We start from the raw sequence: 24,593 nt of genomic DNA, 5'->3' as shown, positions 1-24,593 counted from the left end.
TGTTACATTAAGGTAATTGGATAAGGCATGAGCAGAACTAATTATCATGAGAGCGCTATTTCTGGTCACTAAAACTCTTCAAGGCAGGAATACATTGCAATTCCTTGGTCCTAGTTTTCCATCCTAGAGCATAAGCAGATCATGTTTTGAAATTTCTGTAGCCAATTTCCATATTAACCCTTAGTTACAAGTGATTGTGTTTAAAATGAAGCAATAGTATAAAGAATTTTCTTTGAGTATAGAAAAATATTTCTGATGGGCATCTGATGGTCGAAAGGTAAACCTATAAAAGCTTATCAGGTTCTCTGCTCCCCTGCATCTAAAACAGGATCTGTAAAGAGTTCAGAGTATGTTCAATATTTTCTTTCTCCTTTTTAGTAGAAACACACTGCCCTCATTTGCAGTTGATCCTCTGTAGCTCTGTGTTCATTAAAAAATATATGTACCTGTCAAGAAGGCCAGCTATTAATGTTACCTTTTCTGCCTTTTCAAAGGAAGGTGCTTCTGCTCGAAAAACGCAAACGCCAGCAGCGCAGCCTGTACCACGACCAGGTAGGGTGACATCTTTTCATGCTTCTGCTCCAAGCAAGTATAAGCTTCAGAGAAGTTGTATTTAAAATTTTGGTTAGCTGAAGAATGAAGTGGAGGTCCTTTTTGTGGCTTTTAATGGCATATGTGTTGGAAATGACACGTGACTTTCTAGTTAGTTATACCACATGTAGCTTGAGAATTGAAATGTTCTGGTGCTTGGGTTCATTCTGTTCAGCATGTTTGCCCAGTCATCCTGTCGAAAGGACATGACAGTGAAATCGAAAAGTCAAGTGAAAGACTTGGCTGTAAGGTTAATAGTTCAGAATGCCTTTTCAAATATGTAGTGAGAGTTGGTTAATATATCAAGGAGAAACAACCTAAATACAAAAGCCAGTCTCAGAAAGAGACTTGTTATACTTCTTCAATATATCAGAAATACAAGTATTTCTCTCAGTGTATTATCATTATTTTTCACACTTCTGAACACACAAGATGTGTAATGAGGTTAGAATCTTCAGCTGGATTTTTAAATTCCCAATCTAATAGACTTTAGCTACCAAGTCAGCTCTGTACATCAGACTGAATTTCCAATTGAAGTTCAAAGTTAGAAAGATGTAGGTATTTTGTTTTGTTTTAATGAGAAACCCATTGAAAAGGATTGAGGAAGACTGTAAAAATACAAACAGAAAATCGGTGCTTCCAAACAGCGTTGTGCATGGCTGTACTTAATTTACATATCATGAGAATTTTTGGTTTGGTGGAAGAAAGTTTCAAGTGAAAGGTATGATTTAAGAATGAGAAAATAGTTATTGTTATGAAGGTATTAAGAAGGGATCGCTTTTTTGTCAGTAGTTTCTTTGGTGTTTTTTAATCAAAGCTGCCTTTCTAAATGAATATGCTTTTTTCTAGAAGTTTTGCTGGAGTACTGTGTTCTTGTTTAGATTACTAAGAGCTTTAAATACGTGCCTTGCTATTTCCTTGAGCTTTATTTCTAGGATTTAATGCTTTAATGTTGTAAAAGGATTCATCCCCCAAATCTATTCTAATACTGAATATTCTCACAGCATACCTAAATGCTGTTGTGCACAGGTTCTTCTGGTTGGTTATTTAGCTACTAGAAAGGTCATGCTGCCTGTCATACTTATCTCACTGGCCCTGTTGAGCATAACAATGCAAATGAAGCTGACAGACAGCAGTATGAAAAGGGTAGAAGTAGCAAGAGCAGAAATCTGACTGAATTGTCACAGGTCCCTACTTGCTAGTCGTAGTTTCATGTGCATTGACAGAAGTGTATTTTTTATACTGATGTTGCCCTTCTCTATTCAACTAACTTGCCTCCATACTGTTGAAAAGAAAAAAAACAGTCTGAAGAAATATATACTACTACATTCCAAAAAAGGATTTCTTATTCTGCATGTTCTAGGACATTTGGGGGTTTGAGCCTCAGGAGGGAGGGAGTGTCTGTTCATAGTGGGTGACGGTATTTAAATGTGCAGTGTGCAGGAGGTTGCATCATTGCACATAGAAGGATTAGCTGAATTGATCGAAACAATTCTATAATGCTGATTTGAACAAATTTCTTAATTTTTTTTTGGGGGGGATACCTATTTAGATTATCTAGTTTTCTACTAACCTGTCTCGGTACAGCTATCACATTTCTTACAGATGCTTTATTTCTTGGCAGCTGATGCTGTCCATATGTTTCAGGAACTTTTTTTTACAGTAAGGAGATAATTAAATTAAAAAATTAAAAAAAAACATTGGGTAGGTAAAATTCAAGTAGTTCAATGTAGTATTGCCAGTTATATCTGTGCATTTGACAGTGTTAGGAAAAGATAATTAAGGATATAGTCTCAATATTTCAACAATGGCAACTGTGTGGTGTGAATATTTATAATGTTCTAGCCAGTTTCTGAAACAGTTGGTCATAAATAAACATGAGCAAGTTGGTGCTATGAAATTGGAAGTCAATTAATGAAATTTGTCATGCATAGTAGCAGTTGAGACTTAAGGTACAGTCTGCATCAAATCTTTTTACTACTGACTTTTCTAATTTTGTGGATTAGGATAATGGTAATTATTAAGCACAATAGTCCTTTCTTTAAGTTAGGAATCCTGAATACTCTAATTTATTAAAAGTGAACTGTAAGATATTTATTTGGAGAAAGCCAGGTTATTTGGTAATAGCACCAAAGTGAAGAAACATGCGCTTTTCCAACTTTGGACTGAAACGTCTCCCAAAACTAGGAGGTCATGAAACATGGAAGACTAAAAAGGAAACACTTTATTGTGGGGAAAAATCCAACTAGGGGGATAATTGCAATCAGAAACTAACCCAAATAAGTCTGAAGCTATTGAAGACTTAGATTGTAGTAAGTTCTGTATGTCTGAAGGATAGCTAATCCTATGGAGATTTCATTTACTGTAACACCTACTTGTGGAAAGGTGAGGACCTGTAAAGATTGTCTTGTTGTGAAACAGTCTTCCTCTTCGTTCAGCACAGTTGAGCTTGGTGTCTACAAGCAGCTTGCTTGAAGATTGCTGGCAGTGTTTCAGTGCTATACCGTCTTTTCCCTTTGGGGAGGATAGAGAAAGATGACTAGTTTCAGAAAAAGCAGAGGAGATTGACTCAACTGTACTTGCATCTGTTTTCAGACAGTCAAAAGCTGTTTGTCTGCTGAATACTGAGACCCAAATTATAAATCCCCTCTTCAACTTTGTGTCTTGCTTCTCTGAAAATGATCTAATGACTATAGTGTGACTCCTGCATCTCAAAACATTGAAAAGTGAGATAAACACTGAAATGTTTTGAGTCTTAGCATTTGTATTATGTATTACTCATTCTGTTGTATATTCCGTTTTTTTTCTCAGTTTCTCAAGCAAGACCACCTCCAAACCAGAAAAAAGGTTAGTCATTTTTAGTTACTGTCCTTTTCATTTTTGTGTGAATTATGCCCACACTTTCTTTTGCTGGAACTACAAGCAAAGAGAATTGTATTTTGCTAAATGTGATTACCAATATTTAGAGACTCCTGGAGACTCCTGTTACAGGGATATGCTTTCTATGGTGAATGAAGACCTTCAATTTAGATATTCACTTACAGTTTCCCTTGAATATTTACCATAATTGCGGTCTGTTAAGCAAAATTTTGGTTTTGTGTACAGCTCCTTTAATTAAAAAAAAAGAAAAAAGGCAAGAAATATAACTTCATTTTCTCTACAGGATCTCGAACTCCCATAATCATCATTCCGGCAGCCACGACCTCTTTAATAACGATGCTTAATGCAAAGGACCTTCTGCAAGATCTGAAGTAAGTAGCTGATTAGAACATACTAGAACATATTGTAATGCTGTATAAAAAATTGTTGTCAGATACAGTTTTATTAGTACCAAATTAATAAACAATCAGGAGGGAGTTTCTTCTGTCTCATGACAGACTAGTTTTACATACCAGATTATAAAAGAAATGTATGCCTCATGAATAGTGGTTAAAAAAAAAAAGGCAAAAAAACTCAGTGTTTGCACAATTGAGCCAAATGGGCAGATTGAGAAGATCTTACAGTACCATTTCTAATGACTAGAGTGGTTTTCTTCTTATGTAATGTATATGCATGCATGTGCAAGTGATAACAAACCCTTACCATGGAAGAAGGCTCAGAGGAGCTAGGCAAGGATGATCACAGAATCACACAAGTGCTTGAATCAGAAGGGACCTTAAAGACCATCCAGTTCCCACCCCTCTGCCATGGGCAGGGATGCAACCCAGTAGACCACGTTGCCCAGGGCGCCATCCAGTCTGGCCTTGAACAACTCCAGCATGGGGCATCCACAGCTGTTCTGGGCAACCTGGTCCAGTGCTTCACCACTCTGAGTAAAGAATTTCTGCATAACATCTAATCTAAATCTCCCCTTTTGGAGTTTAAAACCTCCTCGTTGTCCCATCACTATCTGCCTGTGTAAAAAGCCACTTTCCTTCTTTTTTATAAGCCTCTTTAAGTACAGAAAGGGATCGTGCAGGTCAGAAGAGAATGCAGGAGATGATCATAGCCATGGTAAAGGAAAAGAGAAGCAGAGGTTGGCCTTTTAGATAAATGGCTATAGTGGCTGAGCAGATCAACTGGTTGTCTAAATGGTCTTCCCTGAGACAATCAATAGAAGATACTAACTTGTAGAGCCAGCCATACCACCAGGAGGGAAGTTTATATGTTGCCTAGCCCAACACAGAGTATAAAAACTGAACAACCAAAAAAATGAACTTTGAAGAGAACAGGCTTGAGCTTTCTTCAACACATATTTCTTCCCAGTGGCTGGGGACACGCAGCGTTGTGGTGATGAATATACAGTGACCGGTAATGAGAATCTGTTTGTATTGCCATCTAACTCCGTCTTGTAATTGTATATTATCCTTGTGTGTCGATTTCAGTTCGTTGCTGTATCACCCTACTCAATCAAAATCCCGTGTAGTGTCAAACCTATGCCCAAATAAGTAAATTCAATATTAACATTAAATTCTTCTATTTTGGAACGTCTAAAAGACCCTGGTCAGAAAGTATTGGACTCTCATACTAATTGGCACTTCAGACAAGATATACTTGAGAGTAAATGTTACTCAGTAAAAATTCAGTAATAATAGGACTTTTGATTTAGCGGTATGCTTGTGAATAAGAGTCTATAGAGTAAGTTGTGGTTTAAGTAGGTAGCTTTAAGGTAGGGTAGTGTTAAGACCATCTGCAAAAGGGACTGCTACCCTTTATTAGGGTATAAATAAATTAAGTACTAAGAAAGATTGGGAAAAAAGTTAGTCAAGTTTTAAAAAAGAGAAGGGATTTTAAAATAAGAGAAGTGGGACTTTTTTATGGGTAGAATAACATTGCACTGATTTCAGTGATATTTGGGATTAATTCGAAAAATGGAAAGATTCTGGTAAGTTGAAAAAAGGAAAGGGAGAAGTAAGCTTGTATTTTTTGTTAAGAAGTTGCTCGACAGCAGTAGTGAAGTTAGGAAATATATAAGAATTCATACAGTCTAGAAACAGTTACAAAAGACAACATGATACATAAAATGGTGTATGCAGGGAACGAAATCAGAATACATTCTTAAAAGCAAAACTGCAACCTCATATCATAGCCAACCTCTGCATGCAGAGGGATCACTTGCTCTGAGGACAATGAGTGGTCAGACAGTTGGACTCTGACAGTGTGTTCTGTTTTTCTTTGCCAACATCGCTGTAACATCTTAAAAACTACATATGCGTTGATACCAGAAAGATGGGAGATGTTATTTTTGTTAGTTTTGTTTAGCAATCATTAGTAAATGTCTCTGTGCAGAAATAGTGGGTATTCTTTTTTAAAGTTCATATACAGCAAAAATGATAATGAAACATTATCAGTAAGAATTGATGAAAATTCTTTTAGGGAAATAATACTGAGTTGCTAAAATTGATTTATTACGTTGCAGTGTGCTAGAATATGGCAGTTTACAACTGCTGTTGCTTAAATAAATGAACCTATCAGATTCTAAAATTTAATTCATTATGGTTAAATGCAATCAACATGATACTTTGCTTCCATAATGGCAAGGTAGAAATCAGTATTGTGTTTTTAATAAACAAAAACTTGTCCGACAGACCACGGTTTTTAAAGTTGCCTGTTAATATCAGTCCATTTTTCTGAAACAGTCATTTTCACAGAAAAATACACTGTTATAGATAGTTTGCACCAGTAGTCCATTCAAAAAGTTGGGTAGTTATTCTTTCTTCCACCTTCAGCACTTCCCTTATCCTTTATGAGACTTTATACGCTTGTTTTTGAAAAATAGTCTGTCCATATTGTGGTGCTAAATTTTAGTGGAGTTGCCCTAGAATTTTTTTAAAACAGCACTGTGAGATACAAGGTGCCTTCAGATCTCTAGCTATTCCTGGCTTCTAGATTACTGCCACATGCCACCAAAGATCTGGTAGGCATGCTGGACTCTTAAGGCCTCTTATGAAATATTTAATCTGTGAGAAGGCTGGCTTTTAACATTATGATTTAATGTGTGAGCAGTTACTAGTTTGATCTAATTGTGTTGACAGAGGATGTTGCTTGTTTATGTGGGTTTTTATGCTTAAGAAACGATTACATAAGCACAAGCCCTGGATTTTACATCTATGTAGTTCATGAGTGTGGTGCAGGAATAGATATAATGGAATAAAGCACCTGTATGTCATCTCTAAGTATATCCGTGCTAGGAAGGCTGCACTGTTTCCAGCTCCATGGGGGCACAATTACAGTTAGCTTCTCTAGACTTGCTCCTAAAGAAGGCTGAGTGTTTGAGTGCAAAGAACTTGATCCTGGGAAGGGGAAAAAAAAAAGGGAACAAAGGAAGACACCGACATAGTTAACAGGTATCGAAAGCTAAGTGAAGAAGCAAGGGACGTTGATGAATCAAAAATGCAACAGCAAAACTCAGAAGAGCAAAATATTAATTCAGCTGTGACAGCTGTAGCACTTTTCTAGAAAATGTGCCACCTGGTCTGTAATTTTTGCATTTCAAATTTACTGAAGTAGTTTGTTTAGGAATGGCTGCAGGGTTTGTTCTTAATGTTCAGGTATGCAGAGTGTGGAACTGGCCTTGATGTAGAATGATATATATGGGATGATTTTGCAGGGAAAAAGAGTTGTGTAGTTTTGCCTTGAGTCACCACCTTCTGTAATTCATTCCCCACTTTCAGCTAAATTTGACAGAACAGTAGCGATTCAGAAGATGCATTTCATTTGCCACAAGCTTTGGAATAAAAAAAAAATGATGCTGTCCACATGGAAAAACACCTAAATTAATGAGGAAGATGCAGATAGATTTGAATTTCTTGTATTTTTAGGGGTAATCGGCCTGCTTGTTAGCTCTATCAGAGACCAATGGTACAGCACAAGGAGAAGGGATTTCTGGAGCAGGAGGAGTGTTTGAGGGACATTGCAGAGGAATTTGCTAGGAAACGTAAGAGAATCCCCAGAATTCAGGTGAGGCATCTCTGGGAGGATGAGGCACGCAGGGCTGTTTGGGTAGGAAGGCTTTGGCGTGCGTGTGAAGCACACTGTTCACAGGCTGCAGTGCTGGCTCCCTTACTGTTCTGTGAGGTGTGGGGTAATAAAGAAGGAGCGTTTGGGTTACGTGGAACAAGAGTGGAGCAGAAATTTGTATCAGGAAGATGTAAACATTTAGGTGATGAATATATACTTTTATTATTATGATGATTTACTTAGGATATGTTTAACCATAGTTGCTTTTCTTAATCTGGTAAGAAAGCAGAGTACACAGTTAAACTGAATGGGTTGAAAATTTATAATTGGCCCTCTGTTATAAACAAAAAAAGCCTTTATAGTTAGTATCAGCAGTTTTGCACAGCTAAAAACGATGTAGCAAACAAACCCTTTGAAACTTCTGTTAAAGTACAGTTTCTCTAACTGATATTTGTGGCCAGGCAACTCAATGAGATTTATTCAACTTTGATATGGAGCAAACAGTCTGAAAGACTCAGGGATGATGCATTACAAAAGTGCCTTGTTCTCTTGCGAAGGTAGGTATATGAGGCTTTTGACACTGTAATCAAATAAGAAATAGTGAGAGGGTTGTAAAAGAAGTCTCAAATTCTAAACATAATCAGATGTGTGTTATGATGAGCTCAGTTACTGTCCAGCATTGGAGTCGCCTTATTTTCTGTTGATACATTTTGCAGAAGGCCCAAACTGGGAGGCGGAAAGCGTTGACCTGACCCGAGTGGAAGTGTTTTAAAGTTAATGCGAACAATTCCTTTGAGCTTAGAGCTTAGACACAAGCAGTTCTGGCAGTTCAGTGGATGGTGTCTTACCAGTTACCTCCCATAATTTGATCTTGCTCAATCACTTGCCCGTTTCCCTTAAGGAAAGGGACCTGCTGCCTTTAAGTGCGAAAGCGCACCAATTTTTATGCGAATACTGATTTTGGCAACTAACAGCAACAGGATTGAGCACTATTAATTTCCTAGTAAGAGTATAAATATAAAGATGGTTTCTAAATAAGTGTGGGATCACTTTTTTTGACTAGGGAATAGTAATCTGGAGAAGCAATAAAAATGTAAGCTACTGCACAGTCAGGCTTCAGAACACATTTCTAGTGTACAGCATGATTAAAAAGGGGTCAAGTACAAATATGTAGTTAAGCTACCAGGCGGAGTATTGTGGCAAATTATTCCCAAGAGAAGATGGTGTTTTTGCTGTTTTCTTTAATACTCAGATTTTTTGAGTTTGACTTTTATGTCTAGTGATGGAGTAAGCCTCTCATAATAGAAATTGCTGTATGATTATAAATGATTCTCAGTTTGGGAGCACGTGGCTTTTATTATACATGCTTGCATTTCAAGGATTTTGGAGCAAAGTAGCCATGGATTCAGCATGCATTTCATAAATGTTCTGTAAGCTGTTGTTTATTCCTCTACTCTGTGCGTGTACATATGTGTAAGCATTTCCTTCAATGCTTTCTTTGATAGACACCTTTTTTACTCTTCCCTTTTGAATCTGCTCATTGTATTGTTTTTTTTCTTCAGAACTTTCAGATAACAAGGTATTTGTTCTGTCCTGTTCCGTCCTATTCAGACTTCTACAGCAAGTAAAATGGGAGGGTATTGTAGTCCAGAAGATACAGGCATTACGGCAACATTTGGTTTGCCTCAGTTAGGTAACAGTTTTTAGCTGACCATGAACTGGAGAGAAACTTGTCAATAAACTAACATTGAAATGAATTTTTACACACAAGCATATGAAGCTAGAAGTAACACTGAGAATGTCTGTGTCAGCCAATATCGGGGTGCTTCAGATATAATTGATAGTGGTGAAATTGCCAGACTTTGTAGAATCAATATTGCTTGTTAATACCCTTGTTCCTCTAACTTGGTAGAGCTGGTTGGGTTTCCATTTAAAATGTGTTTTTAAAAGCCTAAAACACAATATTAAATCTGTAATGCTTCTCCCCAAGCCCTGATACCACTTTCTCATTGAGTATGAAATGTTAGCAAAAGCCAGTATTTTCAGGTGGGTGAATAATGAACTTTTCCTCTTACTTCATTTTTCTTTCCTTTTTACTATTTCCACAGTAATTTAAAGTGCAGTCTACCTGTTGTTTAAGCATATTCAAGTTGTTTTTTAGTACTGAACTTAAAATGGGTTGAAGAGAACACCTTTAAAAATGTTTCAAGCAGCATGTCCATAAATGCAGTAAACGTTCAGAATGCACCATCTGCTTTATAATGAAGAGAAATCTTACCTGTTGTGTGGAGTATTGTGCTTTTAAAATATAGCACCAACACTCCTGATACCTTGTGCAGTTAAGTGAAATATACTGTTTCTTTTTGTCAGAACTTTGGAAATGAAATGTCAGAGGCAAACAATATTAGTAGTGCGACTGGGTGGTTCTCACTAGACTGTTAGGAGAAGGTGGCTCTGAGCTCTTGCTCTCTCCTTAGTTTTTTTGCTGGCCTGGTAGGTGATACTGGTCACATCAGCATACCTTTCTGTGATGTAGTTTTACATCTGTAAAAATGCATGATTTTATTATCTTCCCTTTTTCATTAGTAAAAAGCCCTACACTACTCTCTCATTTATGATGCCAATTTTAAGAACTGCAGGGTGTACTGTATTTTATTATTGCCATATAGAAGAGGTTCTTGAAATGGAATTGCTTTTTTTTAAACAAAGATGAGGCTGAAAAATAAAAATTCTGAAATTCATTTGGCGGGTCACTTCTTAACCATTTCTTTTTGTCTTACTGAGATTATGTGAGACATAAGGATCATGCTGTCCTTATTTTGTAAGCATTATTTATCTATCAGAGAAGCTTTTAAAAAATAAAAAAATAAATCCATAATTTTAGTACATGCATTGAAGTAACCAGATGAATCATCTGATCTTGTAAAATCACTCATTAAAAAAAAAAAAAGAAAAGAATAAAATCTGATCCATTTAACCAAAAATCCCAGCTTTCATGAGGAAAAAATAATTCTGGATAGGTTTGAGTTCCCCAAGGACAAAAGCTATAAAATTTACTCCAGGAAGCAATGATTTCTTAATGCCTAAGCTTCCCCATGTCTTCACGTGTTATTTATCCTTGATCATTAAAAATAATTTGTTATTGCTGTTCAGCAGGCTATGATCTGGCTTCTCATCTGCAAATGCGTTGGGTAAGGTAGGCAAGACATGCCACAAACATGTAAGAACAGCTCTGGCTGTAGATTTGAGGGGCAGAAGACGTTTTAGTACAACTGGTTTTGTCACAAAGACTCGTGAAACTTTGTCGTCTTGCTGTACTGAATGGGTAGTCATGGAGGCTTGGCGTAGTGAAAATGAGATGGTTTCAGTGACTGCTGCCAATAATGCAACGTTCCAAAAAAGTTGGTACTTTTCCTGTTGATTCGATCAAATTACTTTTGCCTACTGAATGTTTCTTTATTCTCCAAGGTTTGTACCATCAGATGAAAAGAAGAAGCAAGGCTGTCAGCGAGAAAATGAAACTCTAATACAGAGAAGGAAGGACCAGATGCAGCCTGGGGGAACTACAGTCAGCGTTACTGTACCTTATCGAGTAGTAGACCAACCTCTAAAGCTTATGCCACAAGACTGGTAAAATAGATTTCCCATTACAAAAGTTCTTTATCAGGAGAATGCAGAATGTGGAGGGGACCAATAAAATTCTATTAAACTGCATAAGAAGTGAAGACAAGGCTGTAAGAATGGGTTTGATTGACTCTATAGGAGTGTTGTCTCCAGCTTAAAATGATATAAAGCTAAACTTCTTGATAGATCTTTCTTAAAAATAACATTTTGTTTTAACAATATGAGCAGCAGAACTATTTTCAGTTTGTCTGAAATGTTCCAGGAATTCAAGTAAGAATGTTCATGAGTTTTCCAGTTTGCGATACTGTAGCATGCAAGTTGCTGAAGCATGGTCCAAGAGAAGAATCCTTCTTTATTATCTTCTTTCTGAATTAGAGCCTATTGGGAAGATGCATTTGCCGACCTCTTCAACATCTGCTGTTCTAACTTTTTTATAATAGTTTAAAGAGGGGAAAAAAAAAAAACACAGTAAAAACAGAACTGCAGTTTCAGTAGTGAATCAGATTCAATGAACTGGATTCAATGATAGAAGCTTGCTTCTGAAGGGAGAGCCCCAGTTGGGGGAAGGGAATGAGAGAGCTTTTTGCAGCTTTTTCATAAAAGTAAAAGATTTTGTCTCTAAGCCCGTTCCTTGATACTATGAAAATATATTTCTCTTTGAATAGGAAAATTCTGGAGAAATAAGTTTATTATTTGTGAGGTAATGAATTAGGCAACATTCTTAGTTCTTCCTCAGAGGTGTGAGGATTTTAGATGTGCATGACATTTTTGATGGTTTTGTAGCTTCGAAAGTAGTTTTTAATGGAGAGGAGTATTTTTGGAAAGGTCCTATTCCTAAATTGTGTTCTATATTTAGAACTTGAATAAATCACAAATCAGTGGTTTTAAAATTCTAATACTGAATAGCACTTAAGAGGATCAAACCTTAATATCCAAATTGGTATTTAAAGTGCTTCTGACCAAAGAGAGAAAATGATGTGTTTTTATTTAGCTTGTTTTTAATCCAACAGAGCATCAGACATTAGCATCTGGAAATTAACACGTGGAAGTTTTTGAAGTTGTTGCTTTTAAAGTTTTGTTGTTGCTGTTTTTTCTGTTACCCGTTACAAACCTTGCAATGCAATTTTAAATGGCAAGCCTTAAAGTTTCTGTTTTTCTCTTAAAAAATATCACAAATATATCCCTTGATCATTCTTTTCCATTTGGGGTTTGGTAGACTAGAATTAAATTTGGGTGTTAGGTTAGGGATGCAATTATTTGTTCTAGTAGGTAGGAACCATGCTTGGATGATGTAAACGTTCAAGAAGAAGGCAGACTGTATGTGGGAGGACATGTATTCTCAAAGGTTTTTTCTGAAAATTTTATTAATATAAAAGCTTCATCATCTTAATCACAAATGTATTGTCTTAAACCGCAGGTAATGGTTACATACCCTCACAATAAATGACGCACTTTGCAACTGGAGGCAGAAATTTAGCAGCTGTCTCTTGCAATAAATTTTTAGAATAAAAGCTAACAGTGTGCAGAATAAAGGCTTTTAAATTGCTACATCTCAAGTTACAGTCTAATTTGTAGGGGATTATGTTTAAACTGTTTGAACACTTATAAAAAGCAAAACAATGTCCAGAAATAAACACTATTTCACTATTTCCAATAAATCTGCAAAGGGCAGAACTAAAAGTCTAGATAATTCACATAACGTTTTGCTTTGTAATGGAGAAAATGTAGTTGTACTGAAGGTGCAGTTGTTAAATGGGATATATTACTGTTACAAAAACAACAACAACAAAAACTACACTATGTTAAAATACATGTTTTCTTAAACAGGCAATGTATTTTAAATGTTCAAGGCCATCAGCGTGTTCATCCTTTTTATATTCACAGGGATCGTGTGGTGGCAGTATTCGTACAGGGTCCAGCTTGGCAGTTCAAAGGCTGGCCTTGGCTCTTGCCTGATGGATCACCTGTTGATATCTTTGCAAAAAGTAAGGTTTTTGTTTGTGTTTAAGCGTTTTAGGGTTTGTTAGTCTGCTTTTAGTTTTGTGGTGTTTATGCTCATGGTCAAGTACTGTTGGACTAAGTTGGTTGAAAAAGCAGGGGCTTGGGTATTCACACAGATGGCAAATATTAATGTGTCCTCTGCAACTCTTCTGTTCTGACCTGTGGAAGCTCATGGAAATCTTCTCAGAGCTGTTGTCTTTACCAGAGGTTTGGAAATAGCTGATGTACCAGAAAGGAAATTTACTTTCCAAGCCTGTAAAACAGGCAAAAAGGCTATTTATGTAACACTTTATAAACGGCTGTCTTCAGATTTCATGACTTGTTTGAAGAGAAGATTAATCACCCAGTATTTCACAAAGAGTTTTGAAAGTATGGTCTGGTGTTTGACAAAAACTTGGTGATAATGATGGTAATAGGATACAAATACTTCTAATGTGCAAGTTAGATGTTTCCACTGTGTAGATTGGAACATTCACAAGTCTTACAAGGAGCGGCTGAGGGAGCTGGGGTTGTTTAGCCTGGAGAAGAGGAGGCTCAGGGGAGACCTCATCGCTCTCTATAGGTACCTTAAAGGAGGCTGTAGAGAGGTGGGGGTTGGTCTATTCTCCCACGTGCCTGGTGACAGGACGAGGGGGAATGGGCTAAAGTTGCACCAGGGGAGGTTTAGGTTGGATGTTAGGAAGAACTTCTTTACTGAAAGGGTTGTTAGGCATTGGAATGGGCTGCCCAGGGAGGTGGTTGAGTCGCCATCCCTGGAGGTCTTTAAAAGACGTTTAGATGTAGCCCTTAGTGATATGGTTTAGTGTAGGACTTGTTAGTGTTAGGTCAGAGGTAGGACTCGGTGATCTTGGAGGTCTCTTCCAACCTACATGATTCTGTGATTCTGTGATTTTTTTGTTAGCACAATTGTGCCAGTATGTTTTGGTGTACACAGAGCACTTCTCTTGCACTGTTCACTATTCTAATTGCAAAGTATGCAATAATATCTAAGGAAACTGCAAGCTTCTGTTCACTGTTGCTATTGCTTCAATGTGAAGCTGCCTTAGAAAATAGACCTTTTTATAGTGTCCAGTGTTTTCTGAGCTACAGATTTAAAAAAAATAAAAAATAAATCAGTTTGTCATCTTCCAGTTAGTATATTGAGGAGACAGGTCTGATCAGGTTTTGCATTGTGTGCATATTTGGTATAGAAGTAGGACCCTAAAAGAATGCTAGTTTGGGATGCAGAGTGGGGAACAGTCAGAAGGCTAAGGCTGTGAACAAGAAAACAGAATGAGTTGAATGAAGGATTGAGCAGGTAGTAAGTGAAAGAGTCTTAAATTCAAAATTAAAAAAAAAAAACACAGGAGGGTTTAACAGAAGAGACTAATGAAAGAAGAAATAAAGAAAATATGTAGGGGGACATAGGATAGGAATTGTAATGATATATTTTGCTATGTCTAAAAATAAATCAAAAACCTAGCCTTAGGTGTTCAGACCGGAGATGTACAAATCCTTAGATTTTTAAAGTGAAAGAAAGGTACCTTTTCTTAATTGATTCATAAAGATACGTTGAAATACACCCTTTACATTTTAGAAATGCATTCAGTTGTTTTAAAGATAGCTATTTGGAAAATGCTTTCCTGATAGGAGTATCTCTAGTGCTTTTCCTAATGGCTTTATTCACTCCTCAAAATAAAAGCCATGTAAATTGGGAGTGAATGGGCAATGCCAGTGTAGCTATCGCTTTGCCTATATGTATTGTCTTCGATAGCCTTTGTAAAGGCACTTTCTGGGATCTGCAACAATCCATTGTTTCATCTACAGCTTGCAGTTCCTTGTGTAAGTCACAGGGTCCATGGTGATTAACAAGGATTTAAGGCATATTACTGTCATTTTGGAAAACAAGAAGGTAGCTTACCGTAAAGAATTGGAGCAGAGTCTGTCAAACTGGTTTTATTTGTTCAATTGCTATGTCACACAGCATTTTGTTAGGTGAGTCTGTAGAATTGTTCTTAGTTTTCTTTCCATCTGTTCTGAGTGTTTAATGTTCATGTAGCAAGCAAGCTTCTTATCTTTGTGTCTGCAGGTGAACATTCCAGATGAAATTTTTGAATGATGTCAAGTTAATGAGCAAATATTTAATTTGGAATATCATTTTAAAAGTCTTTAAAATGCTAGAGTTTATTATTGTGCTTTAATTCTGATTTTTCAGGTCGGTTGTTTTCAGCTTAATATCATTTAACCTTAACACAAAGGTTGTCAATTGTTTTTTTTTTTTTGTAAATGCATAGCCCTGGTATGTGTCTATTTGCTTTCTCTAGGCTTATTTTAAAACAGGCAATGTTATATGGCAGATAGTATGTATGTATTCATGGTTTCGTTTCACACTGCTTGTCCAGTAGCGTTATAGGAAAACAGTAAAACTGCAGACTTCATGCACACTGAACAAAAGGTTTTTTGTTTTGCTTTTGCATTTTTTATTTTATTTCTTTTTTATTCTGCTTTATTCCTTACTGTGAGATATTAAGATAGACATCTTCTGGAGCACTTTTTGCTGAACCTTGGGATTCTATTCTAATTCTAATGGGTTCCTACTAAATTTAGCATACTGTGTTCACTAGCAGGGGTCAGGAAATCTGTTCCCCAATATGTTATACATTACAATTCCGTAGTATACTACCAAATATTGTTTTAGTAGCTAACAGACAAGAGTTAGTTCCCCCAAATGTACTTTGTTTTGGTGTTACATTTTGCTCTTGTTCATCTTGACTTATTCAAGAATATGTAATGCATCAAATTGATTACCAGATAGGAATTGTACAAGAGTTAAGTACTTTACACTGGATTGTGTCAAAATTATGATTTGGCCAAGGAAGCAAAAAGAATCACAAGAAAGATTTAATAGTCATCTTGCTAATACTTGGGGTTTACATAATTCACATGAGGCAATGCTTCCCCAAAGGAAAGTAATAGCTAATAATTTACCATTATTAGCTGAGTACTAGATCAGAAGAAATTGGCAGTACTATTTCTCAGAATACTTCATGTAGCATTTGGGGGTTATCTGCTTTCCAGGCTTCCTTCTCAGTAGTCTCAGTAAAATGAATTGTTGTTTTGGTGTTTTTTTTGTGTTTTTTTTTTGTTTGTTTTTAGGTTTTAGACAATTCAAAAATCTTCAGAAAGAATATCTTTGTTTTCCAAAGAAAACTCTCATGAGTTGGCGATGAGTTTCTGCTGTTCCCTTGGAATGTCTGCAATAGGGGCCACCCTTTCACTTAGAGCTATAGTAGTATGAGCACTGGAGAGTGGTCACCAGCCACTGTATTGAGTTCGGTGCCCTTTATTGACTGGTTGACTTTCTTGAGAGCTGGGCTTAATATTATTCTCACACTTTATTCTGAAAAAGGGGGAGATTCTCTTTGGCTAATAATTAAATACTGTAAAGTCATCTTGTATGTGCACTAAATGTTTTTCTGTTTCCTGTAGTTAAAGCTTTTCATCTCAAATATGATGAAGTACGTCTGGATCCAAATGTACAGAAATGGGATGTAACAGTGTTAGAACTAAGCTACCATAAAAGACACTTGGATAGGCCAGTATTTCTACGCTTCTGGGAAACTTTGGACAGGTACATTTCCTGTTGAAAATCCTTTATGCTCATGCTTTTATGATGTTCAGTGGGAATAAAAAGTTATGGAAACAAGGCAATTGTATTAAACTTAGACAGCTGAACAATGTTTTGTATTGAAAATATTTGTTTAGACTTTCCCTGACCATGCAGTTAAACGTATACAGGTATATTTTCAGTATAAACAAAATAATAGTAGTCTCCAAACTATAATGTGTGTGGATGTAAAGGAAGGGCAGTTACTGATGACCGAGTAGTACAGTGATTCCCCCACCTCTCTTTAGGCAGAAGGAAAAGAGTGGAGAACAACTTACGTGGTGCATTTTTCCATTGTTCCCCTAGCCCTTCTCTTGGACTACAGTTCTGAGCTTTAAGAGCTCTACTCTTTTCTGTCTGTACCTCACTAGATGACAGTCTAGCAAAGGTGAGAAACTACTTTAAGATAAAAGAGCTATAAAGTATAATCTTACTCTGATGCCTCTGGGCCCACAGCACCAGATAGAAGAGAAAGGTCAGAGAAGATGTGGCATATAATGAGTTTTGGTGTAGTCTTTCTTTCCTCTGTATCTTTGGAGCCTTCCAAGTACTTAGTGCTGCCTTTCATGAGAGGTGAGGGATGGAGGAGCACCAGCAGCTCTGTGAAGAGCAGCGCTGCTTCTGACTTTGCTTTGCCATGGCTCATAACCCTCTCTGAGTGAAAAGTTAATTGTAATATCTTTTTCATGTTTTAGAGAAGAAACTTGGTCATGAAGCAGCTGAAATATTGAGGGAAGAGAGAAGTCCATGCATTTAATGAGTGTTTAATCTTTTCATGTTGATTGCACAGCAAACTGCTTGAATGATTGAGTGGACTTCAAAAAGAAAAGTCCAGTGGGAATTGTGTAAATGATTCTGAACATCAAACTTTCTATGCGTTTTTATTTAAGTCTCAGCTAAACTATATATCTGAATTCCCAGTATGAGCTGGAGTTATCTTTAGCAACAGTTTTCAAATGCTAGAATCCTTTTGATGCCCCGGATGATGTGGATTTTCTTCAAAGCAAACATTTTAGCTTACTGTCTTGCAGTGGGACAAATACTGTGCATAATAAAGCTTTATGGCTTATAAGACGTTACATCTCTTTAGCAACTCGCTAGTGCTCTAAGAATTTAGTTTTAACAAAGTGTGTTATTCCTGAGAGAAAAATTTCTATAAATACCAAAAAATAGTAATTTTGTTTTCTGTTCTTTTTATTTTTAAGGTATATGGTAAAGCATAAATCTCACTTGAGATTCTGAATCCTTCAGCTGCCATTTATTTCATGGAGTATGGATTAAGAACAATGAAAGAGGCTCCAGTTCGGAGACCAGAGCTCGCACTATGTAATATGTCAAGAACTTTACGAATGAAGAAGGGTCACAGTTTAAACTTTTTATAAAATCTGGTTTGGATGCTTCATGCTATGGCAGGTTGATACCTGTTGTTATTCAGAAGCAAAGGGGTTTTGCTTAAAACTATTTTTTTAATGTTGTTAGCCTTCTAGTCTGCAATCCAAATTGTATATTTTGATAGCAGCAGTTTCTTCTCTGTTTTGTTAAATTAGGCACATTTTTAAATAATGTGTTTTGTTCCTTATTAGAAAATAGATTGATCTCCACTGCAGGTTACAAATGTGTGTGTGCCTGTGCGCATGTGCGCACGTGTGTGTATATATATGTGTGTGTGTGTCTATATATATATATGTATAAAAAAATTATAGACACACTAACACACACATAGATGTTACCAAGGCTTTCTAAACCACTTAGCTTCTGAGCTTAGTTTTGGTTTTCTTTGCTTATTGTTTCATTTATTGAAAATATTTTGTTGTGAATGATACTACATTTTAGTTGATAGGACTTGCAAACTGAGCAAAATGAAGATTGTTTTGGATAAATCAAAATGTCAACCTGTATATGTATATTCTGTCAGTCTTTGAAAAAGGGAAGATGAAAAATCTAGAAATTTTTTTTTGGATTTGTAATGTCCCAGTTTACTAAATCTTTAAACTTTATTACAAATACCTTCAGGTCATGGTAATTTTAAATCTCCATTCTCCAGAGTTCTCTTTATTTAAACTGAAAGTGTTCCTATGTACATTCCCATCTATCAAAATACCTTCATGTGAGTTTAAATGTTACCAGGATTAAACAATGAATAGAAAGGGAGAGAGTTTGGATTTTTTTTCCTAAAACAGCCACCACAAGGATGGAATCACTTTAACTTCTTTGCATTTGTACCTCTAATATCACCACTAATATTATTTTCTTGTGATGAAAGTAGCCCAGGCTATGCTTACTGAAGTTGTTGTTTTCTGATACGAGTGACTAATATGGTCTCCTAACAGTCCTGCATCAGAGTGGAAAATGAACTTACTCCGTTACCAAAGAACAGATTTGCTTGAGCTACAGTATAACTGAGGCCAGAAGACCATGGTATTTGTATGGATTTATGGTATCTGTGTATCTATTTAATAACATTAAGTTGATGTTGCATACCAGTGGATGTAGAGAATGATTAAGTATTGTAACACCTGCATGGTTTTTTTTCTGGGATAGAAAATACATGTTTATATTCCTGTTCTTGAAATCCAAAACCATGTTTTTTAATATACTTTACATTTAAGGTTTGACAAAAGTAAAATGTTCTACCTATTCTACTTTAGTTTTGCTTTTTATTTGATGTTACCTTCATTTTTAATAAAACCAGAAGGCACATCTCCTTCAGAGGTTTTTAAGATTGTCTTAAATTTATATGAAGACTGTGAGGTCTGAAAGGGTTTTAACAATATGTTTCTATCCCTGCTGTATCAGGATTACTATCTTTAAATTTAGCCAATTATCTTAATGGAAATAAAAACAAACAAACAACAATGACACCAAGATTAGAAGTTGTCACTGGATTTTTGAACAGATTCTGCAAAGTGGCTGAGAAGAGCAAGCAAAACAGAGCTTGTTTAAAATACACTAGAAAGTTCTCCTTTTTGCATGGGCACTTTGGTCAGTGCCAAGTGACTGTCTTTCTTAACACCTAAGCTTTATTAAAAGAGTATCTGTGTCATATGAGTGAGCTAAAAACATTCTATATTTTGGTGTAGCCTGTGCTATAGTTAGAAAAACTGGCTATCAACACCACAGTAAGTACCATAAGGAAGGTGCAAACTTAGCGTTTCTTACTGTTTAAATAGAGGGATATAACGTGTGGCTTTTTTGACTTTGAAATGTTCCAATTAGAAATGTAATTTTTTTCAGACTTAGTACTTTACAGTACTAAAGAAAAAATTACAGTTTTAAATAAACTTCTACAATGAGCAGCAAATTTGCAAATCGAACTTTGAAGAGAAGTATGCTTCATGTGCACTTGTGGTATAGAGTCTATATATTGTTCTTAAAACATGCAAACTCCAATTATATTTTCTCTGCCCTATATTTCACTTGCATTTTAAAAGCTTGTGTAATCCTGGGTCCAATATTATACAGAGAAGATGGCCTGATGTAAATGTAAATTTTTGTATATATTGGGAGTAAATCCTCAGAAACTAGTGAAGTTATAGATGTGAAGCTGGCAGAAGAGCAAAATCCATGGAATCTTTGTATCAACTGTGCCACTTTCTATGGATCGAGCACACACTTTTAACATCTTCATTTTTTTGTACTCGCAGGCAATTTACAACACAAGTCGTAAAGTGTATATTGTGAAGGAGATGACACCTGATCATCTCTGATCATGTATCTCTTTGTCAGTCATAAACGTAGTGATGTTTATAAAAATGAGCCATTTTGCAATCAGATTCCTGCTGACATTATTGGAAGTTTAATTAGGTTGTCAGAGAATAGCATTCCTGCTGCCTTCAGAAGTATCTGCACATAGATTATGAAACTACTTGGACTTGAAAATTTAGCCTTATAGCAGCGTTTTGCAACACAGCTGGATTTTTAGACACTTATGTTACGCTTAATTTATCTACAAGTTAATGTAGAGTAATAAAGAAAACTGATACTAAGAACTGGAGAAGCTGCAGGATCAGACATCTGTTTTAGTGAGCTGTATTCTTATTGTTGAGCAAATTTGACACTGCTTAGAAGTGTATAAAATGTGTAAATTGTACTCAATTAAAATGCATAACTAAAACTGAGCTACTTTACTGATTGTAGTTTATTGAATGGTAGAATGATACTAGCATGCGAATCAAATTGGCTGTTTCTATTAAGTATCGTGTCATAACTCCATACTGTTTCATAAATACAAGATGAATGAGATGAAACGCGATAAAACAAGATGAAAACTGATTTGAAGTCTGCTCTTGGGCTCCTGTACTGTCAGCAGGTGATTATTTCTTTTGGTGGCAAGGTTATAGGGGCCAGTAGAGGTATCTGAAGTAATGATTTTATAGTAAGAGGTAAAATACCTATGATTTATACTCTTTGAACTTTCTGAATGTTACCCTAAACAAAAGCAACAAAGCAGGAATTTGTCATAAGGTAAAGTAGGACAACTGCTTTTTGAAATGGGCTTGCATACCTGAATAAATTGCAGATCAGCATCCTCCACTGAATAGGCTCAGCTATTTAGTTATTACCTGGGAACTTTTGTAGCAAGATAGTTTCACAAATAGGCACTAAAGTCATTGCTAGAAATAGACAACTTAGAGAACTATTCTGCAATGCTGTAAACCTTTTTATTTTTGAATGTAGAAGAAAACGTAGATAGCAGATTGTGTTAAGTTGCCCTTGATTATAAGTTCAACTATGTGGTATTTGTCAGATAAGCCTTGTTCAGAACAGAAAATTTGTTTTTGGCTCTTGTTTGATATACAGAGTATAAAATATTACCATTCTCCACAGGGACCTACAAAAATAAGTTTTATTAGTACAGCTTTCATTCTTTTGCTGGTGAAATACTCACTTAGTTGCTAATTCTTGAAAACACTATACAAAAACAAAAAACCTGGTCAAAATTAATGGCTTAGTGATTTTAAAATTTAATGTCATGAATGCATTTTAATTCAAAAGCCATAACTAATGCCAAGTACTTTATTAGAGCAATGAATTCATGAAAAATTAAAATCCATGCCTGAAGAAACTGTTGGCCAAGTAGGTTACAGTTCAGCTAATCTATGGAAAAATGTGTCACAAACTGGAATCTCTGAATGTCATATTCTGAGTTGTTCATTTGTTACTTAATTGATTTGAAGAACTGTCAGCTTTGCTTTTATTTCCTGAACAGATACATAATTGAATAGTGATTGTACACTTTACCTTCTTTGGTTATTTATGCATTCTTTTTACCTTAAGACTGTTAACATGATATGATAACTCTGAAGCAGATATTGAAAATGGATCGCTTTAAATATGAAAATGCTTAAATGGAGCTCATGTACTTGACAACCATGAAGATGGTTTCCTACTGGAACTATGATCCAGTGAGTGACATGGAGTCAATTGTTCAGCTGTCGTTGATGTCTGTAGATCATTCTTCTCCTGGTGTTGATGCTATCATAGAGTAAATTTGAGAATAATGATATTTAATCAAGCAAAATGCATTGATAGGGTAGCACACAGCAATAGCTGTGCTTCTGCACAGACTGATTTACTGCATTCATTTGTCTTTCAAGATTTTTTTCTATATTTCTTTTATAAGAATGCTAATGCAAAGAACAATCTCAGATGTTTGAAACTTCAATGCAGAGACTAGTTCACATGTAAAACTGAAAAATATGAGGCGGTACATAAAATCTATAAGAAAAGTAGCATGGTTCTTGGTTTTTATTTGCATCTGTAAATTCTTTTGCTATAGTATGTTTACATTTAAACTCAGAAAAACTCATTACTTGCTTCACAAGGCTTCTGCACGTGTCACTGGAATCAGAGGTAAGTCTTTGAGTTGCTTTAAGGTTTGGTTAAAGAGTTTGTAAATTATAAACTGCCTTTGTTAACGGGCCCAGAATTTACCAGTGGTTTTGAAGGTTCAAGTTGAAATAAGATATTTTCAGAAACTGGGACAGCCACCACTCAATGAAAGGAGAAGACAAACTTCTCATAAGGTTAAACCTTTAAACTAACAAAACTTGTTAGTTTAAAAAAACTAAAAACTTGTACTTAGTGACTTTTTTGATAAATCTTAAGTTGTTGAGATGTCTTGCCACTTGACCTAGTATTTAAGATCTGCACTGTATTGGTGACATTTTTAGACGTAATAGCTTGGTATCAGCTGAAGTCCACCTTTTGAAAATTGCTAGCAAAAAATGTCTTGCAGAGTTTCAAAGACGAGATGCTTTTCTAAATGTAGGAGTCAAATTCTTCATGAAAGAAGAAGCAAAGGAAGCATGTTTCTCTCAGAACTGCTCCACTGGTTTAAATGAAAAAAATAAAAATAAAAATAAAAAATAAAAAAATAAAAATAAAAACTGGTTAACACTGCTGAAGATCCTGTGAATAACACAGCGAGGCATGTATAGCCGCTTTGAATCGGAGGTACTTTCAGCCATGAATCTACCTAACTTTGTTTAAATTCACTTGTTGCATCTTGTGTCAGTTAGGTTGCAGATTGCACTGCAAAGTGGAGGTCTTTTTGTTCTGTAATAAAACCTTTATGAAAGAGCCTCTATGTTTTATGCATGTTGGAAGTAATTAGTCTGGTTGCTGAGAAGTTGCTAAAAAGGGAATAATGAGATTAAAGATGCAAGAAAATACGTAGATAGAAAAGCTTTGTAAAGAAAGATTACTAAACTGAAAGACTTCCACAACTGATTGTACGGGCGGAATAATTCTGTGTGCAGTGGATTAATACCCTAAATTGCCTTCCCAATAGTCCAATTTAACTTCATTTAATGGAGTGGTTCTGTAGATTCACTCCATCATTTGAAAAAATCTCTCTTGAATTTGATTAATTTTAATTTTTGATCTTGATTTCTTTGGCTTTGGTCAGTACCTGGTCTGTTCATCTAGCTTCCCATTCCCCCAGGTATCAAAGCAGTTGGATGATCTTCGAAATACAAAACTTAAACACGCTTAAATATATGCAAATAAAGACAAAGTTATATTCATATTATTATTCTGCTGAGGAGAAATTTGCATCCCTCATGATGCATGCTGTAATTTTTTACATGCTAGTTTTGTAGTGCATCACAATTGAAGTACAGTGGTCGTCTTATGTTGAATCTTTTTCTGGAACAGAAGTTTGACATTTGGGCATATAACATGAGACGATCAATGTAGTAACAAAGCTGCATAAGAAATTATGGCTAAGGAGAACTCTGTATTTAATATTTTAGCTCTCGTGAATCTTATTTATACAGTTTGATGCAGACTAAAGAAAGCTGTGCTCTCTTGCCATTTCCAAAAGTAAGAAATAGCCTTTGAGAATTTCAGCAGAGCAAATCTGTGGGGGAAAAAAAAAATATGCTAAATGCATTGAATATTTCAGGGATTTATTCTTTTCACAAATGTCACAGAGGTACCTTCAAAAGCAATCTCATCTTCTGCTCAGTCCACAAGTCAAAATGGTGCTAAATTTGCCATCACTAGACCAGTCATTCTTTGTGCATCATGTTGTGCAACGTATTTTTAAATGTTTCTTCTTTTATATTCTGGAATCAGGGTTTATACTATTAGTTCTGGGATGAATGACTTCAGATACAATATTATCAGTCACAGTAGGAAGGACCCTGGGGCAAATTTCTTCTAATTTTTAGCTCCTTAAGTGTATACTATCTCTTGCAACAGAAAATAATGACTGTTGCAGGTGGTAGTGCATCTGGGAAGAGATACTTTACAGAAAAATGGAAAAACAGGGGAAATTATGGTCAGT

The 24,593-nt window shown here is 35.8% G+C and overlaps 1 protein-coding gene across 1 annotated transcript in view; it reads left to right on the top strand.

Annotated features, from left to right (window-relative positions):
• Nucleotides 1–20,919, top strand: part of CDC73 (cell division cycle 73) — a 98,253-nt gene extending 77,334 nt beyond the window's left edge. The window contains exons 11-17 of the mRNA XM_048080283.2: nt 495–552; nt 3,403–3,438; nt 3,755–3,842; nt 10,999–11,160; nt 13,039–13,139; nt 16,624–16,765; nt 18,007–20,919. Of these exons, the coding sequence (XP_047936240.2) occupies nt 495–552; nt 3,403–3,438; nt 3,755–3,842; nt 10,999–11,160; nt 13,039–13,139; nt 16,624–16,765; nt 18,007–18,043 (624 nt within the window). The 3' untranslated portion in view covers nt 18,044–20,919. The remainder of the gene's footprint in view (nt 1–494; nt 553–3,402; nt 3,439–3,754; nt 3,843–10,998; nt 11,161–13,038; nt 13,140–16,623; nt 16,766–18,006) is intronic.
• The last annotated feature ends 3,674 nt before the right edge of the window (nt 20,920–24,593 follow it).

The sequence above is a fragment of the Anser cygnoides genome, chromosome 8 (assembly GCF_040182565.1).
Source record: "Anser cygnoides isolate HZ-2024a breed goose chromosome 8, Taihu_goose_T2T_genome, whole genome shotgun sequence".
In the NCBI taxonomy this organism is placed as follows: Eukaryota; Metazoa; Chordata; class Aves; order Anseriformes; family Anatidae; genus Anser; species Anser cygnoides.
The sequence above is the reverse complement of the archived record's forward strand: the minus strand, read 5'-3'. Positions and strand labels throughout refer to the sequence as shown.